Source organism: Tetrao urogallus (assembly GCF_951394365.1).
Source record: "Tetrao urogallus genome assembly, chromosome: 25".
Classification (NCBI taxonomy): domain Eukaryota; kingdom Metazoa; phylum Chordata; class Aves; order Galliformes; family Phasianidae; genus Tetrao; species Tetrao urogallus.
The window spans coordinates 2,265,900-2,286,287 of NC_136838.1; the positions used below are offsets into that span (position 1 = coordinate 2,265,900).

The window sequence follows — 20,388 nt, forward strand, 5'->3', positions numbered from 1 at the left end:
AAGGAGGAGATCAGAGCTCTGAGATGCAGCAAAAAGAAATGCTTATCTCTCAGCATCTTCTGGTATCTGAAAGCCACACAATAACTCACACAGTGTACCTTGTCCAGAAGGTAAAACAAACAGCCTTGTGGGGGCACAGCCCTTATCTAAACCTGAAGGGGAGGTGGATTTGATCTGAAGGCAACCATTCTGGTATGAGACCTGAATTACCCCCTTGGTACAGCCTCAGAACTGTCAGAGAACCTCAATCTGATGAAAACTTAAATGTTCCCCTCTCTTTGCCTAGGCTACAGCCTCCAGTGACAGGAACTACTCACACACTAAATCATTTTCACTCTCAAACCCATTAGCTTCTCCTATATGCTTGAGAGCTATGGACAACTTATCTTTGCCAGCAGAGAGGAAAGGAGATATCAGAAGAGAAAGTGTCTGTTCATGTTGGCTCATTGAGTAGCAGAGATAGGAAAAAAATTATCTTCTGTGTCACGTTTTCCTCCCAGAGAAAGTAGGAACAAAGTTTTGATGTTCTTTCTGTTTGCAGACCACTACATCTGTAGGTCTCATGGTGCACTGGCCCTGCAAAAGAGGACAGCCTCTCTTCTTCTCCATCCCCAGCGCAGATGCATCCCGCTCTGCCATCTCTCTTCGCCCACTGACAGCAGCCCAAATACCAAAACCTGCTGATCTCAGAGTGTTTGAGCAAGGGCTGAGTCACTGATGAGATAAAGTCAGGCTGAAGTGAGCAACAGAATGAGTTCAGTACTCTATGGCTGATTGTGTCCATAAATTTCCTCAAATTCTCTTCTCTTGCTGACCACTCCCTCACTCCTTATCTCAATTTCCCCTATTCTCCTTGTCATATTTTTACTCTTTACTTTGCATTATTCTTTAAAACTCTTTCTAATTCTCACATTCTCCATCTGAAGGGCGGAACATCTTCTAACTTCAACACCCACACTGATAACGGGGGGACATGATAAACCATTGATGCTCACATCTGATCAACACCATCTAACAATCTATCACACTGCCGGTGCAGATCTATTGCATTGCAACATATCTTATCACCAGTACACGAATATTTATCAATTGCACTGAGATCACCAGCGTGCACTCACCTTTCTATCTCCTTTGGCTATCTAGGCACTTTCATTTTGTTCAGCATCTCGACAACTATGTGACTAACAGCAGAGAAGCTGAACAAGCCATGATGCTCCAGCAGAATGCCATCACACCCATCTATACACAGCAGACCAGAAGTAGCCAAGCGTTACTGTGGTCTTTTACTATCAACCCCATTGCACGTGAAGAAAAAAGGAGGCAAGCTGAAAAACTAGATGTAAAATAGATGTTCTTCATGGAGAAGAGGAATGCAGGTTGTCTGCGTTAGGTATTAACAATGCATTTCCCCAGCAAACCAACTCAAAATTTCTCCCAAACACTTGTTCAGAGAACACTTTAGAGACTTGTTCTCTCTAAACTTGTTCAGAGCATGGTTGTGCTCTTCCTAATATTTGTAGGTGTGGACACAACTGCAGACTTTAATGTAATGTCACAGGTGTGAATGCCAAGGTTGTGAGCAGGAAGGGTAAAATGGAGAAGAAAAACCACTAATGTATTTTCAGAACTTGCTCCTGGTGCTGGAAGTCATCTTACTAACAGAAATAAATGGATACCACTTTGTGGTGCATAAAGTGTGAGCTCCTGACAATACATCTGAACTGAAAGGCAAAATAAGGCATGACTATTTTCAGTGGGATAAAAAAATGCAAAAAATAATACAAAAAAAAAAAAAAAAATCAAAAGAAAGGAATCCAAAGAGAATCAAAATTCCAACCCCAGAGGTGAGGGAGCACATGGTTACAGAGCTGCCCCAGGCAGGGAACATGGCAAGAGCCAACGCTGAGCTGGTGTCTTGGCATCCAGAAGCCTGCTGGCTGGGAAATCTTGTAGCCAGAGTGCCAAAAGGCCAATGATTCGTAGGCAGTCGGGTGAGCTGGCAGCAGGCAAGACAGGCTCGCCCGTCAGACAGCCTGGCCAAGGCTTGATTATTTCCACTGAAAGCTTTGACGGAATCGAAACCTTTCCACGGAACATTTCGATTCAGTCTAATCAGCATTTTCGGATGGAAAAGTCTTCTGAAGGAAAATTTCCTCCCAACTCATTTACTCCCGGGGCGAATGAGTGTGGTGTGGGTGTAAGGCATGGTCATGTCAGAGAGGTGGCAGTTGCCACATCCTTTGGCATGGTGTAAATAGGGATGTGGTGTAACAGACAGGCAAGAATCAGCTCCCTCCCCAGTATCAACATACCATGCCATCCTCAGCAAACACCAGAAATTGATTTTGGCTATGATTTGGTGCATTTTGGGAAATAGGCTGGAATGACATGCAGTCAAGAACCCTAGACCTAGAAGGAATAGGAAATCCTGTCTAGGCATGGCAAACTGTGCGGCCATTTATCTCCATCTCTTTGGCTGTCTTTATGCCTTTTTTGTTCCCCACAGCAGTGCTTTCCAGAAATACACAACCTAATACTTTGTGAATTTGCCTCAGCCTTTTGCAGTTTGCACATATTATGCTCCAAGTGAGTCTTACTGAAAGCAGTGCTTTTATTTGCAAGCAAGAAGCACAGCAAGAACATATGTGGGAAGTGACAGCAAGGGCAGGTCCTAAGGCTCCAATAGGAAAGACCCACAAACGAAGTGACTTAACCAATGGTTTAAAAGGACCAAGCATGTGGTCTTTGCTGATCAACTTTGATGCCAGGTTTAAGTCTAAGATCTCCATCAGTGCAACTGTTTGCATATGCCACAGTTTTCACCAACCCACGTCCAAATGTGTGTACAAATGCACACACAGACATAAACAAGGATATTTTGGTCCTTCTTCTGTGCAGGTGTTGGAATCACATGGATGCTATACTAAGATGGACAAAGTGTTGGGTTTTTTTTGTGTGTGAGCCTGTGCAAACCTCACCTTCAAAAAAAGAACTCAGTATTTTTATGACAGTAAATAGGGAAATGCCCAAAAACACTGTCTTGCTCTAGCCACTTTCACATAACATTGAACTAGATATTCCAAAATGTTAACAAATAAAAAGGTATGGAAAAAGTCTGCAATGGTTAATAAGAGATGTGATAACATAAGTGGGAAAGGAGAAAGAATTCTGTTTCTCATGTTTGTGTATCAACTGACACAAAGCAGAATGAGGGTGGAAAAAGCATTCTATGGACTGTAGAGTGGTTAAAAACCAAACACAAGAAGATAGATACTGGATTGTGCCAGTACTTCATCTAGTCCAGCATCCATTTATACATCAATTACCTTTCTTGACTTTAGCATACCGCAGTCTCCCATCCTTGTCACTCCTTCCCTTGTGGATTTTGACCTTGTTTCTCTGTATACTGGCAATAGAACAAGTGCAGGCCATGAATGTGGATGGAGAAAGCCAGCTTGACGAGATGGAAATGGGAGCTCACATCAATGGAGAATAACACACACATTTCACCCTCCATCACTGGGATCAGGGGACGCCTTAGTACAGATGCAGACAGAGAAGACCCATGTAAGGGAAAACAGATTTCAGAGGTAGAGCTTAAATGATGAGGGAATTAAGTGATGGGAACTTGTGGAGATCATTCTTCCCACCAAGTCCATGGAAGGAGGATGTAAATGTTCCTTGTGAGCAGTTTCCAAAGGATGATATGACTTACAGTCAGGACAAATAATTACCTACATTTTCTTTTTCTGCACTTTGTTATTGACCCTTTGAGCTGCAGAATAACCCCTCTGTGGAACTTGGTGCAGAAATAATCAGGCACGTTTATGCCCAGGCATATCTAGATAGGTTTCTGTGTGTGTATGTGTATATAAATGAATTCAAGGTGCAGATCTCTGCATGCACACAATAACACAGGCTGTACATTTGTTTGTTTGCAAACTGTCTACCCGAAGTGGAAGCCTCCTTCCACTTCAGACTCATCTTAACTACAGTGAGCATGAACTGCACTCTCCCTGGTGTCCACGACTTAATTTTTACGAGAAAACCTATTTCTTTCCCTTTCCCTTTCCCTTTCCCTTTCCCTTTCCCTTTCCCTTTCCCTTTCCCTTTCCCTTTCCCTTTCCCTTTCCCTTTCCCTTTCCCTTTCCCTTTCCCTTTCCCTTTCCCTTTCCCTTTCCCTTTCCCTTTCCCTTTCCCTTTCCCTTTCCCTTTCCCTTTCCCTTTCCCTTTCCCTTTCCCTTTCCCTTTCCCTTCTCTCTCCCTCCCTTCCCCTTTTCCTTCCCATTCTTTAAAACCCCATTTCCTCCAAGGACCTTCATGAACTGATTAATAACCTACCTCTTGTGCTGTTCCATCTCATCTCGAGTGGTTTGACCAGCATCATTCCCTCAGTCTAGCAGTGAAATGGCACACCCTGGTCTCAGAGTGACAGCACTGACACTACAGATGTCAGCGGGTTTTAATAGCAGAAGCTGCTGCCAACTCTTAAACAATGGCTCAGGCATGACAGAAGGGATGGAGGAGCCTTCCAGCCCTTCAGGCCAACTACTTCCCAGGGACAAATTCTGCCAAAATCTGTGCAGAACTGCAGTGATAGAAGCAAAATGCATCCCAATTGCCAAATACCTCCAAGATCACTGCAATGAGAGGCCAACTCAGTGTTATCATCCTAGCAGTCCAAATCCAAATCACTGTCTATCACTGAGCTTCCTTCTCTAATGTGACAGTGAGTTACAGAGCTTATATGAAAGTCTCTCCTTCATTTTGGCTAAAATATGTCACATCTCATTATTGTGTCCTTGTAGTAATTGGCAGAAGAGTGCGAGGGGCTGTAGACAGAGTCTACTCTTATTAGTAGCTGGGGTGAATGACCACTGAAGGCAGCAATCCTCCAAAAACGCTGATGAGATATTTCTAATCCCTCTCCCTCTCTGCAATCAGCATGCAAGTCATTTCTCTTGATATCAGAAACACGTCTGTACAGGTAAAGTCAGAATGATGGTGGTGAAGGAGCACAGCAGTTTGTGTGTTGGGGATCAGGGGAGGAGCATGAAGAAGCCCAAAGGATGAAAGCCCACAGCCTTTGAGTGCAAAGGAGGAGCTCTCTGTGGTTGTTAATGTGGGTGCATGGGTGAGGTTTTGAAGACGAGGTTCAGATACAGCATTATGGGGTCGGAGCCTGATGATTCTTGAGGTCCCTTCCAACCCAAGGCATTCTATGATTGGATGATCTCACAAGGAAAGGTGAGACTTAATATGACTTCTTCAGGTTTTCCACTACCCTGGTCACAGCAATGCACGTGTGTTCAGCTTCACTTTGAGTTAATAAAAGAAGCAGAAAGGAAATCCGTATCTCAGAGCCATGAAAAGTCCCCAGGGACTCATAGAACCATTAAGGTTGGAAAAGACCTTTGATATCATCCAGCCCAACCATCCACCCACCACCAATATTGCCCAGTAAACCATGTCCACAGGTACCACATCTATCCTATCCTTAAACAGCCCCAGGAACAACGACGGCTCCAATGCTTCCCTGGGCATCTTCCTTGCAGCAAGAAGTCTGGCAGTCACAAAAATGCACTTAGAGCTGTTTGTAAATTTTCTGTTCCTGGCAAAGATTTTGACAACAATAAGCAGAAAAAAAAGGAGTTGTCTTTTTTGAGTAGTTTTTCTTCTCATCCTTTGGAGGCAGTTTGAAACCAACATGACAAAAAAAAAAAAAAAAGACAACAAAACAACAAAACCAGACAAACAATGTGGGAATCTTTTGGCTGCAATGTTTTGATTGTCCAAATTGAAAACCAGTGGAGAGAAGAAATAAGAGAGATTTCCAAACTCAGAGTATGAATATTCAATTTTAATTGAAAATTGATAATTGTTGTGGAAAATGTCCTACTAGATGAAAACCCATATTTCTGTGGAAAAATAGGTTGAATGTTTTTCTTCATGCAGCTCTTTTCACTCTCACAGTGCACAGCAGATGGCAACACAGAAACCATTGGGTGTAACAGCCTCCAAAATGATCTCTGAATATCTGAAATGCTCCCACAGTCCGATGTAATCACTGTACACAATGTATTTCCATAAAAATGCTTTTTATTCATATCTCCTTTCATAACTCACCACTTCCAGCATGTTGCAGTTAGACCATAATTTGCAGAGATAAGTATTTCCAGATCTTTAAGTCAGAAGGTTGTTTTTCCATGGAAAAAAACAAAAACAAAAACAAAGCAGTGCTCAGCATCTTCTATCTTGACAAGCAAAAAGACCCATGGCCTTATTTCCCAGTGGAAAAAATTCAGCAAAGTAGTATATTCCAAGCATGGTTATGATTGGTATAGTCCAGCCTGTTGAGCAAACTGAAGTTCAGCTGGTGCTCCTGGCTCTAGGCTTGCAGCAGGAACCTGAGCTGTACCTCTCACTTTAATTTCTTCTGGGAATAAAGAGGGAGAAGAATGACCTCTACAGCTCAGCCTCTTCCCAGACCCACAGTCCTGGGCTCCCAGTACGATACAGCCAAACATCCAGGGCAAAGCTGACATATTTTACATAGAAAACTAAGATCTAAGTCACTCAGCTACTTTGAGCATTTTAATTCACAACGATTAAAATGACCAAGAAGAGATTCTGTAAAAGCTGATGTATCCCCAGCCCCATTTGTATCCCTTGGGTTGGGTGGTTCAGCCCTCACTGTTCTTCCACTCCACCTCTACGGATGGAACCAGTTGATGTCTGGGACTCAGAGCAGTGTTCGTGCATTCAGCAAGCGTTTAATTCACCCCAGTACATCTCAGTGTTTCATCTTTGGTGTCCACCAGGTGGCACAGGCTATCGACATGTTTACAAACAGGTAAAGCTGCCTACAGTGGTGATTATCAGCTTCTCTGGATTGCACTGAGCCTGAGCAGAGCAATGTCCTTCTCTTCCTGTCCCTGGGGTATGCAAGACAAGCTGTAATCCTCATCCAGCAAAGTGAATCCCAGCTGCATCAGCTGAACGTCATCACTGTGTTACAACAGAAAGCAAAAGCACAATGAGGTCCCAGCACTGTCAAAGCAGATGGAGAGTAAACCATGAAAGCATTAGCACCGTAAAATTTGCAGCCAATGAATATCCTCACTGTGGTGATCGGGAATTTAAATCCATAGAGAAATACCACTGACTTTCCAGAAAAAAAATCCCTCGTTTCACAACGAATTTGTGCCATCACTTTCTGGCAGCACGTACTTCTGTGAACAAATACATTGAAGGATGAAGCACAGGAAGAGTAAAATCAGATCAAAACTCTCTGACAAGCACCTTGAGAACTCACTAAGAATTGCATCTACTTCCATTGAAACAGTCTATGATGCATCAATTTCACAAAAATGAGCTCAAATATCCCACTATTTCTATGTTTTTGATGCCTTTTAAAAAACGTTTTCATAGAAAATCTTTAAAAAACGATGTTTTGTTACTCATGTACATTATCTATATTACATATTTTAGATGCAGCCCAAGACAGTGGGGACAAGTGCACCCTCAGTGAGTTTGCTGATGGCAGCAGGCTGAGTGGTGCAGTTCACACAACAGAAGGAAGGGATGCTATCCAGAGGGACCTAGACAGGCTTGAAAAGTGGGCACATGATAACCTAATGAGGTTCAACGAGGCCATGTGTGGGGTTGGGGCAATCCCAGGTGGGAATACAGACTGGGAGAAGAACTCCTTGAGAGCAGCCCTGCAGAGAAGGTCTTGGGGGTCCTGATGGATGAAAAGATGGACATGAGCCAGCAGTGTGTGCTTGCAACCCAGACAGCTGACAGACCCCTGGGCAGCACCTACAGAGGAGGAGCAGTGGGTAGAGAGGGGATGTGCCCTCTGCTTTACCCTCATGAGGCCCCATTTGGAGTAGTGCATCCAGGTCTGGGGACTCCAGCACAGGAAGGATGTGGGGCTGTCACAGTGGGTCCAGAGGAGGGCCATGAAGATAAACAAAGTGCTGGAGAAAGGCTGAGGGTGCTGGAGGTGTTCAGCTTGGAGAAGGCTTCGGGAAGACCTCCCTGGGGTTTTCCGGTACTGAAAGGGAGCTTACAAGTAGGAGGGACAGTGATATCTTACATGGTCTGATAGGACAATAGAGAATGGCTTTAAGCTAAAAGAGGGAGATTTCAGCTACCTTTTAGGGGGAATTTTTTTTATTCAAAGGGTGGTGAGGCACTGAAACAGGATGCCCAGAGAATCACAGGATTGTAGGGGTTAGAAGGAATGTGAGTGCCCCATCCTTGGAGGTACCCAAGGATGGGTTGGATGGGGCCCTGGGCAGCCTGATCTGGTGGCTGGCAGCCCAGCCCATGGCAGGGGCTTGGAACTAGATAATCTTTGATGTCCCCTCCAACCTGAGCCCTTCTATCATTCTATGATTACCACCATGGGATCTTTCTCCCCACATCTATTGCATGCTCAGGGTGGTTCTGCCCTTCTTCCTTCCCCTCCCATCTCCCAGTGGGGCTCTGCCACCTCTACTCCTCACCAGCACGGCTCCCTCCCTCAGCTCCCATGCACGAGGCACTTGGACACGTATCTTTCTGAGTGACTCAACCCCTACTGCAGACTCGCTTCAACTTCAGGCTCAGGAAGGCCACCCCCTCCACTGCCACCACTGGGGTTGACGAGTGTTTGGGGTGTAAATGCTAACGGGAAGCACAGTGAAAGCAGCGGTGCCACTGGGGCCACCTGATTTTCATAGTGCTGCCTACCCTGCCACCGCCTCTTACGTAATGACTGCATGACTCTGGCTTTCCTGAGACCTCAAAAAAAAAAAAAAAAAAAAAAAAGATTAAAAAAAAAAAGATTAAAAAAAAAAGATCTTCACTAACCCACTGACACGTTTCTGAGGACAGGGCTGTCACCAGAAGCAAGCTCTGAGGCAGAAGAGGAGCTCATCACCCCTCACCCTGCACAGTGCTGTTGGATAGGAGCCAATGCAGGATGACCCTGTGTGACCTACAAGGTAAGTCCTGGCCAGGGGACCCAGGCACCAGGCAATCCCTTCCCTTCCCTTCCCTTCCCTTCCCTTCCCTTCCCTTCCCTTCCCTTCCCTTCCCTTCCCTTCCCTTCCCTTCCCTTCCCTTCCCTTCCCTTCCCTTCCCTTCCCTTCCCTTCCCTTCCCTTCCCTTCCCTTCCCTTCCCTTCCCTTCCCTTCCCTTCCCTTCCCTTCCCTTCCCTTCCCTTCCCTTCCCTTCCCTTCCCTTCCCTTCCCTTCCCTTCCCTTCCCTTCCCTTCCCTTCCCTTCCCTTCCCTTCCCTTCCCTTCCCTTCCCTTCCCTTCCCTTCCCTTCCCTTCCCTTCCCTTCCCTTCCCTTCCCTTCCCTTCCCTTCATCCTTCTTTTTCTCTAAACTCCTTACATTCATTCCAACTCCCTGCAAACACACCGTCTATCTGTTCACATATGTGATGTGTGCACACTCACCATCTTGCAGTGCCTCATACCTTTCTCCAAAATTTCTCTTCCTATCGTTAGTGAGGAGCACTGGAGTGGTTATATTTGTAGATTTTATTGTATGGTTCTGCTGTGTTTGCCTTGTTGAGGTGCTCAGATATTTTTGTTGCCGCTTCTGGGGCTTGCATTTTCCTGGCTGTGAGAGTAAGGAAGAATTTGCTTTCTACATTGGGCAGATTTTGTTGTTTCTAGAGCATCCCCTGGCAGCCAGCAGAGTAGTTGAGCTTGATCATAACATGGTGAACATAAAGTGCTGGATTTGCAGCTCCTAAGAAGGGGGTAGACATAATCTCTGCAGAGGAGCTGTAGTAGAGAGGTGACTTCCTTGGCCAAAAGGAGAACCCAGCTGTTTGTCTGTACAAAGTTTTGCTGGTTGAGATGATGAGGCCAATTGGCTATGGTGAAACTACTGACAACACAATCAGTTTTCTTAGAATCATAGAATTGTTGGAGTTGGAAGGGACCATTAAAGTCTGTCCAACTCCACAGCAATGAACAGGGACAGCCACAGCTCCGAAGGGCTCAGAGCCCTATCCAGCCTGACCTTGAGTGTCAAAGACCCACCAGTTTTGTTCCAGCCGATTTCTAAGTGCTTTTTTTTTGCTTCCATCTTCTTCCTCCTCATCCTGACCTTTCTTTGACACTTATGGCCAGCTTTTAAAAAATGTAGAGTCCCTAGCTGCAAACCTGTTCTGAAAAGCTCATTCTTTATTTCAAAGTCTGGGTAATTGGCTTCCCTATGCTTTCTCTGTATGGGAAAGGTACTGATGTGTATGCCCTTCAGTACATCCCTGGTCATGTTAGAAGAACTGAGAGCCAAGATCAAAAATTCAAATGATCCCAAATTGAAAATGATTTCAAATGTTGAAAACTGCTTAAAAAATTAATCATTAACACTATGTCAGACTTTCCTTCTACCATTGCTCAGCTTTTAACGAGGTTTCTTCACTTCACAAAGCTTCTGGCAACAAGCCTTTTCCTTTCTTGCTTTGAAAAAGCTTTTACATCTCATTTCAAAGATGGGGAAGGGTTGTTGTCACTTCCCCCTCTACCTCTCCAGATTTCCCCTTCAGAAACAAATTAGAATCAGGAAAAAGGGAAAACTATTCCAGATGAACTCCTGAAATTATATGCAGTCTGTTTTCAGGTGATGCATGTTTATTGTACCTGGAGGAAGGTGTTATAAAATTATTGTGTTATCTCTGAAGCTTGTGGTGAAGTAGTTTTGGTTTTGAATTTTAAAGCTGACTTCTCATGACACTTGTATGCAAAGAAAGGGAATATTTAACCCCCGTTTACTGCCCAGGATTCACTGTCCTTATTTTGCTGTGGTGAAAATTTAATGTTACAGTGAAGAAGATAAAACATATTATTAATAGAGCAGGATGAATGTCATAGTCATGAACTTACAGGGTTCACATATTCCACTTCAAGGGCCTTATTTGGTGTTAGAAGCACTTGAAAACAGTGCATAAATCTCTACCAAGGGCTTTGGTTTTGTGCTGATAGACCACAGCACAGCCTACAAGCACAAAACCAAAGGCTGTGCCATAAAGCCTCCTTTCTTAATGGGTTCCTGTGAACTCTAAAACAAGGCAATTCCTCCCCTATAGGCAGAAGGGAGGAATCCACAGACATTTTTTTGCCCCCCAAAATCATTGGAACTTTCTTAGGTTGCTGTGGTAGCAGTAGCTGTGGCCTTGCTTTCCATCCCATGCAAAAACCCGTATTGTTTTTGTACTTGATGGTCATCACAAGTTGATCTGCAGTAGAAAATCCTCTAGAGAGAAAAGCTGATATGCAAAACAAAACGAAACCGCCATCCTGAATTCTGTGGAATTAACCAAATTTCCCCTTCTACATAAGCAGCGAGATGGCAGATATAAAATGCAAGTTAATAAGGCAGTATTTGTTGTAAAATCAAGTGACACCACATAGGCCAGAGATGTCTATCTATCTGGATGTTGCAAATCTGCCAAACCTCATTCTGCTGTTCATAATCTCTTGGTTATTTATATAAGCAACATAAAGTGTAGTTCTACTGAGGGAGTCATTTCTGCTAGCAGACAAAAGGCAATGGTAAATGAATAGCAAAGGTACACTGAAGATCTGTTTCTGAAGAGTGTTGGTAAAATTATTTGAAAAGTTCTGTCATTAGATAAATAAATAGTGAGATAAATAAATTGACAGTGGGATAAGCACCATTTTCTCTCACCTTCCATGACTTTCAGTGGTCCTGACGTATCCTTACTTATCTGAAAAACAACAGGACATAATTTTTCCTTAAAAGCCAAATTTGAAAAAAATTTCCTTGGATTTCTCACTCCTTTAAATTTCTCTCATTGTTTCCTCTGGTTTCTGGGTCTCTCCTCCACCTTCCGGCTCGGTTATCACGTAGTGTTGGCTTGACGTGTGCTTTTGCTTTGCTGCCATGTCAGTGTGGCTGTGATGGTTGGAGGTGAAGCATCCCCACCACTGGTGCTTGGATTGAAGTGTCCCCACTACTGGTGCTTGGGAAGGTGAGGACTGGTCCAGTGCAGTTGGGGATCTCAGAGGACGGCTGGCGAGAGCAAAGGTGGTGGTGAGTACAGCAATCTGTGTCCAGTTGTGTGTAGTTATAGTGCAAAGCATAACTCAAGGCGTGGAAAAATGATGTTTTTCTACTGCTGATTTCTGTAAAAAAGCATTATAAACTGGGTACTGATTTCTGCTGCTCTGAGTGGAATCTGGAATAGGTCACACAGCATTTGTGGAGGTGCTCTTCAGTATAGCTTCAGACAGAACTCAACAGCAGCAATTCATTTTAAACCAGAAATATTATTTCTAGGACTGGAACAGGTGAATTTACGTAACCATTTCGCTTCAGTTACCCAGGAGTATGTATTTTGAATCTGATAAAGCACTGATAAGCACCAAGTTGCTTTGGGAACGGAGAAACTCAATGAGTTGGGACCGAAATAAGGAGTTTCGTCTTGAGAAGCAGTGGCTTTCTCACCAGTTCTGTGTGTGATAGAAACTCAGGCAGATGCATGACTCTACCTCGCAGCATCTTCAAAAGTTTCATTTATTTCCTGTGATAGCAGAGTGAAAGGGAAACCTCTGACAGAAAATCTTGATATTAACAGTTAATGAATGAGAGATGTGATCACATTCTGCAGTGGGTGCCCTTTGCACACACTTCAGAGAGCACAGGAGGCCCGGCAGCCTTCAAAGCAAACGAGTAGTGATGGCTTCCTTCCTCTAAAAAGCAAAAGGAGCGTCTCTAGAGAGCATCATCAGATCCTGCGATGGAACCACTGCAGAAGAACAAAATGATGGGGGTCTTCCTGCCAGAAAGCAATGGGGATGGCACAGTGCACAGAAATACCTGCTCCTCGCCGTGCTCTGCTCCTGATCGGATACTTACTTTGTGAGAATGGTTTCTATTTCTCATTCTGAAACAGAAGGGTAAGCGCTGAGATGAGTTTTATTTAGGAGTGTTTTAAAGGGGATGCTGTGATGGGTCCTACATCCTGGAGGTGCTTGTGGTAGAGATGGAGCAGGAAAAGACAGGGAGAGCTTGGCTGTGGTTTGTTCACTTATAGCAAAGCTGTTTCTTAGGGCTGGGGTCTCGATGAGTGCACTGCTGGGTTAGCAGAACCCCGGGGGGCTTTCTGTGTGCTGTGTGCCTCTGTCTGCATGGCTCAGCAGCAGTTTTCTAACTGGAATTTCAGGAATATTTTGTAACTGCTGATGTGAGTGCACAAGGAACAGGAGAATGGGCGATCAAGCAGGTCCTGAAGGCTCTCCTGTCCAAAAGAAAGCCTTTAGCGACGGGCTTTTTGAAACAGATGAGTGAAAAGATAAAGAGTCAGAGTATCAGCTGTAGAAGGTGTTCTGTTCTGATGGCTGTTTGTTAGCGAATGGATTTTGAAACTTAGGGGCAGCACGTTGCTTTTAATAGGGCTTGTTTTGATTTCCTTCCTTAAGTATTGTCATTAACTGTGACAGTGGTGTCTTTGCAGTGTCTGCAGGATAGGGGATTTTGTCATTCGCAAATGGTTGTGCACAGTCTTTCAAAAGAGGTTTTCACATGTCCTTGGTACTGACTTTGGGTGGTAATATCTAGGAAAGATGAGAAAAGCGCTGAATTGTTTCCTGGTGGTTCTCGACTTCTCATTTCCAAGACTGAAAGCCACAGATTTGCAAAAATTAATGGCAGCTTTACTTAAGGCAGCATTTCTGCCTTGTCTCACGAGAAGCTCGCAGCCTATGCTTTGCTTTAAAAACACACTCAGGCCTCATTGATTTCACAGCAATGATATTCTTTGCCACGGAGAGGAAGGGACTTACCTGTTGGGCTCATCCGCCTCTCATTTCTTCCTTTTGATGAGGCACCACCGTATCATCTGGGGTAACTTTCAGATAATGATGAGCTTATCTTCATGAATTGATCTTTACTTTTAAAGAAACCGTTGTGACAGCGTTTTTTTTTTTTTTTTTGTCAGGTTCTGTATGAACCCAATGGAATTTTCCATCCCTGGGTAGGCAGAGCAAGGCAGAGCTGTGCATGCACTGTGATCAGACGTCCACCTCCAACAAACGGTGGAACAAGATTTCTCCTACATCACACCAAGAGAAACACAGCTCTACCTTCTTGGTAGCACAAGAACAAAAGCTGCCACCTAATATATACACACACAAAAATTAACAACTTCATATCTGTCGTCTATGCTCTTGCATGGCATAATCTTATGTCCTTTTGTTCTAGAAGCAATGTCACTGATCTGATATAGTAGGAGGTCTGGCCCTGCAAATTTGTGCATTGGTCTTGAACGTGCTGCCAGGAAACAGCTTGCATTAGAAAGCGTGGCCTGGCCATGCTAATTGATCTAATTGATCTTGTTGGAGTGAGTTAGCTTGGGGGAACTCCTGCGCAGTATTACTGCATCCAAATGAAACAGCTCAGAGGTCACTGTGCTGTGCCACACTGTGCAGTGCAGAAATGGTGAGAGAAAAGGGCACAATTCAGCTATTCTGACTTTAGGTGTTACTGGGGCAGGGTCTACCCAGTGGGGCTGGAACTGAAGGAATAAGACAAGTGAAAAATGTTTATAAAAAACCCAAGTGTATCCAGCATAATCTGCCAAAAATCCGATGCTTTCCACCCATATCATAAAATAATGCTGAGGAAGTAAATAGATTCTTTTTTTTTTTAAAGTGATTTCTCCCCAGAGAAAAAGAATATTTTTATGCACTGTTCTACCTTGAGTCACAGTGTACAGGGGGAGGTGCCTGGAAGCAGAGGAGAGCTGGATGGAGCAAACCACATGAAGATTCTTTATCCATCAGCAGCACACACTGAGGGTTCTGCAGACCAAGAACTGCAAACTCTGTAGCTTGCAAAGAATCATCAGCAACTTTGAGGTTTTAAGAGATTTTCAAAGCATTTCCAGTCTTACAGTCCACTGTCAACAAACGGTAAAATTTTGAGGTTGGTTTGCAATACCTGAGTTGCTTTGAGGCGAGTTGCCGTGGGCAGTGCAGCCTGCACAGTGCTTTGATCACAAATATGGAGGAATTGAAGGAGGTTTGTACAGCTTACAGTTGTAAGAACCTGCAGTTCTGCTGGTGAGGCTGGGGAGGTTCATGTTGTTTCAAGTGTCTTGCACCCCAAGACTGAAAACTGCAATTCAACCCTAACAAAAACCCTGTTGTGATTAAGCCCCTAAGGCAACGATTTAATCTAGAATCTTAGTGCATTCACAAAGCTGAATCTATTTTTCAGCCCCCTGAAAGTCAAGCCTTTCTGTACAGATTCAGAGGGCATGGACAGGTTTTAAAGGAAATCCTCGCAGGGTCTTGCAGTCTGGTTTTCAAGCAAGAACCCAGTGGGAATGCAAATCTGTGGTGGAAACCAGCCTTTAGAAAACCTGGTCCAAAAAGTGAACATGCTCAACTTTAAAGCTCTGTCTGAAAAGGCATCGCAACACATTGACAGACATAGAGGCATCGCAGCACGTTGGCAGCCTTACAGCAACATTTGGCAATGTGAGTCAACAATCCTTTGCGTGTTTTCAAAATAGATGTGCAGCAAATACGTGACTTTGGCAGATTCTCGTCGTTTCTGAGTCAGTTTTGTTTTGAATGTAAGTTTAACACATTGCCAGTGAGATTTATTCTTCCACTGCTATGAACCACAGAAGCAGTTTTCCTGGAGCTCAGTAATGTAGGTCCATAGGTTTTCTCCCTGTCTTTTTTCCCTTCTTTCTGCTGTAGGGTCATGCCATCTCCCATTGAAATACAAAAAGAGATTAATGCATATTGCTCAGCAGCAGCTGCTAACCGCTGCCTTAGCATGGATGTGAAATAGTCAAGAACGTGATTAGAATAATAGCCCTTCGCCTTAAATAGGCCAGTAGGTTTAGAGAGCACTGTGAGATATTACCAAACCACAGACCGAGCAGCAGAGAGGACACAAGCATGTTTACTGAGGTGCTTAACAGTGCTTGTACCGCATGATGTTCCTGCGAGAAGTTTGCAAAGGTTTCTGCTGTAAATCATACCGTGCTCGCTGGGGCTTGCTGCTACTATCTCATTTTATCAGGGCAAATTCTGAATAACTCCTGCGGGTTAGATACTGAAGTATTGAGGAGCTTGAGATTAGTAGCTGAGATCTGATTTAGTTTAAGCTGGTGTGATTGAGGAGTGTAAAATTGGGTAAATCATCGAATGGCTGAGGATGGAAGGGACTTTAAAGATCATGGAACTCCAACCTTCTGCCTCATTTCCATCAGCATAAAGCAAGGGTTGCTTGGCTCAACCTTTGTGCTGATTTAAACTCTTTCGATCTTAAATTCTGCTGCCAGTTTGACTATGGTGAAGTCAGACACCAGTGATATCTCCTTGGATTGTCTCATACGTAGATGGGTGCTGCACTGAGTACAGAAAGGAAGCTGGAAATGAAAGTTTGATCCAGAAATTGACACCGGAGTGAAATGGAATAATGGGATAATGGAATAATAGAATTGGTTTTTTTTTTTTTTTTTTTTTTTTTTTTTTTTTTTTTTTTTTTTTTAAGTAGTTGGAAGCTTTCTTCCCTTTGTTCCCCCTAGCATCTAATCTAAATCTTTTTGTTTAAAACCATTTCCCCTTGTCCATGTAAAAAGTCCGTCTCCCTCCTGAGAGCTTCTTTTAAGTACTGAAAGGCCATGCTGAAGTCTCCTGGAGCCTTCTCTTCATCAGTCTGTACAGCCCCAACCCTCAGCTTGTCCCCATAGCAGAGGGATTCCAACCATCTGAGCATCACTGTGACATCCCTGGATCCACACTAACAGCTGCACATCTTTCTTGTGCTGTGGGTTAAAAAATCTTGCCTTCTTGTGTTCTTGATTAAAAAATGGCCCTCCTGGCTCTGTTTTAAAACAAGATCCAGCTCAAAAGTAGAACTAGTGTTTGTAGATATGAATTTGTGATGTAAGTAGGGGTGAAATGAGTGGATGCGAAGATTTAAGAAAAAGCCTTTAACATGTAGAAGGAGAGGTGATATGAAAAGTGGTAACGCTTCGATTTGTACATTAAAGATTAGTGAACTGTAAAGAACAAAACATAGACATTCACTTTATTAAAATGTTTGCATTTTAGGTGATCCGATTCATTCTCTGTTCTGATTCAAGACAAATATGTGATCCACTGCAGTGTTCAGTTTTACAGCTTCTATCACCCACTCACTGGAAATGTGGGGGCCGTGGGCAGTCTGATCTGCTGCCTGATAAGGTGGTTGGCAAAACTGCCCACAGCAGAGGAGTTGAAAGTAAACAATCTTCAAGATCCCTTCCAACCCAAGCCATTCCATGATTCAATGATTTATGTCGTACTTGAATTCACCTAATATTTCATTACCCAAGAACAATTAGATGGAGTCAGCTCAAAGATCTGCCTGGTGCAATCTTTTGTACTATCTTTACTTGGTTCCCTTTTTGCTTTTGATGGTCACACTATCCCAAGGCAACAAAACTACAAATTTTAATGTTGCGTTGCACGAAGATGTGCTTCCTTCTCTTTCTTTGTAATCCACTGCCCAGTAACTCCAGTGCATGTCCTTTATTCTTGAGAAATAATGAGTTAGCCTTTCCGTATACAGAAATAAATCTATGCCTGTTCCAGTTGCCTTTTACTGGCACTATTCTAATTTTATTGCATCCTTGGGAAGAAGAATAATCTAACTTGAGTACCCCAAATTATGATCAAACACAAAAAAAACCCAAAAAACAACACAACAGATTCACCATTGTTTGATGAGGCAGTGTGTTTTATTTAAAGAGAAGTGTGTATCACCTCGTACATCTGCAGTGAAGCAGTTCCTGTCAGATACATACTTTTGCTGGAGGGCTCTGTACAACCTGTTGGAAAGTGTAGTTCATCAGAGGCTACTTGGGGTGGAGATAAGAGAAGAAGAGGTTGTTTGCTGGAAGGAAGAACTCAGGTTTTTTGTTACTTTTTTTGTTCTGTCTCATGCGTATCTCTTTTGGGTCCCTTTTATTTCATGTTCTTCCCAGCTACGTTGACCGGAGTCTGTTGGTTACCACAATCTTGAAACTTCTTATAGGACGTCCTCATGACAGGCACTGGGAGCAAGAGGTGGACAAGGAGAAGACAAACTACTTTGCCCGATGCAGCTGATGAATTTACACAGTGAAAAAGCCACCTGTTCGTCTTTGACTCATTCAACAAAGAAGTCACGTCAAATACTAACTTGCAAAATTCCTGGTAAGTGATTAAGCCCTACAACAATAGCATATTTCTGCCTTTTGACGCTGCCAGTAACCACAGGCACACTCACTTTGATGCTCTGAGCTCAGGAGTCAATTTAAACAAAAGCCAGAGGAATTACCCCAAACATATTCACGCGAAAGGAGATTCTTTGTTTTGGTCTTTAGTTACCCTTGGAATCTTCGCATACGGTTTGAGATCTCAAAGAGTTACAGCTAAACTAAAACAATTTAATTACAAAATCACACTGGGACAGCGTACTTTCCTGGAACTTGCCCTGATTTAAACCAGCAAAGAGCTCTGGTCCTGCTGAACAAAGTCAGACATAAATGTGGATTTGTCTGTAGATGCATATTTGTCCGTTTTGCAGTTCTGCACTGTGCAGAAAGCAGAGTAGACAACAACACTGGAGGTCTTTATATCCATAAAAATAAGCAGCAGATATTTTGCATAGAGGATGTCAAAGGGACCACATGCATGCGCTTACTTCTAGACATCCCCACCTGATCAGCACAGCCCATTTGATCTCCTGGAGGACCTACATGATACAGGACGCTTGCAGTTTAGAGGGAGATGTGTGGTGATAACTCCTTGTGATTGTCCTACCAAAATCACAAACGTCATAAAATCCAGCTTTATAAAGTAAGACCAGTGGTTTTTAGGAGAATCCAGGACTGAGTAGATGCGTTTGAGTTGTAATCCTATTTCATCTGCTAAGGTATGTAACTAAAGTAAATCAGTTCCCTTTGCCTTCTTTATCTGAGAAACAGAGGCAATGAGACTTATCTCCTAAGCAAGGCTGTTTCAGATCAGTGGGAGATAAACAGTATGTGAAAGCAACTTTTGTTATCCTGATTTAAGTCAGGCAAAGTACTTGTGATTGTGCACAGGGTTGGCAGAACGTCTCCTCTTTAACTCTTCTCAGTCAACTTTTGGGTACTCTGTAGAGACATCCAAGGCCAGGGGACGAGATCTGATGGAGCTTTGGGTGTCTGTGTTCACTGCAGGGAGTGGAACCACATGGCCTTACAGGTTCCCTTCCAACTCAAATGGTTCTGTGACTCTATGATTCTATGATGATCTTTGAGGCAGTGTTGAGATTCGAAGACTTGGATGCATCAACTGTGTTCCTGGTGTGATTGCAGGAAAAAAAGCACATGGCTATCTCAATTTGTTCTTTTTTTTCCTCTTCATATTGTTTATTAATGTAACGATTAACAGCAGCTTCAGTGGTAACAGCTTTATGTCTCAATTCTGGCAGAACTGAGCTGCGTCAACAACCATGGACAACTTCATGGCACCGCTGAGCGCCATCGGCGACCTCACACTTCAGCACAGCAAAGCAAAGTTCCTGCACAGCAGAGTGAGCGGACCCTCCCGGCGCAAACGGGAGTTCATGCCAGATGAGAAGAAGGACAACATGTACTGGGAGAAGAGACGCAAGAACAACGAGGCGGCCAAACGCTCGCGGGAGAAGAGGCGACTCAATGACTTCGCCATGGAGAGCCAGCTGGCCGCGCTCAGCGAGGAAAATGCCATCCTCAGGACGGAGCTGCTGGCCCTCAAACTGCGCTTTGGGCTCATCAGCCCCGATGCCAGCACCCAGCAGGGCCGCTCCCTGCAGGACTTCCTAGGGATTTATTTCCGAGGGCACAAAGGGCTCTCGCCGTTCCCTGAAGCGGAGCCCTTTGCTGGGGGTTCCTGCCTGTTCACAAAGAGCTTTGTGCCGAAGGTGCTGGAGCCGGCCGACTTTTCATGCAAAACCTTTAACCCATCTAGAAACTTCCTTGGCTGTGACTCAAAGCCAGTTTCTATGGACACACCTGGCCTTCACCAACCAAAGAGGCTCGATTCAGCCTTCAGATCCACAGTTTGCTCTCCTTTCCTCGATTACCACTGCCCAGACAAACATGTGTTCCATTTGCCTTTCCCAGACAGTGCCTGCTTCTCATCCCCTTGTCCTGGTCTGGCAGAGATGAGCAAGGAAAGCACCACGACTGTCTCAGATGAAGATGATGAGCAGCAAGTGCCCAAAACTTCTCCTCCACCCCCATGTAGCTTGCCCTCCCCTTCAGAAGATCACACAAAGGGCCGAAGCTCTTCAGCTCTGCCTCACAAACTCCGGATTAAGACCAAAGCCCTCGGAGGACAGTGA

General features: G+C 44.0%; 1 protein-coding gene across 1 annotated transcript; it reads left to right on the forward strand.

The window, feature by feature from the left end:
• Positions 1 to 19,515: 19,515 nt before the first annotated feature.
• Positions 19,516 to 20,388, forward strand: NFILZ (NFIL3 like basic leucine zipper; the record flags this gene model as incomplete). The annotated part of the gene is made up of 1 exon (XM_079546750.1): positions 19,516 to 20,388. One exon carries the CDS (start codon positions 19,516 to 19,518, stop codon positions 20,386 to 20,388), a length of 873 nt encoding a protein of 290 aa, XP_079402876.1.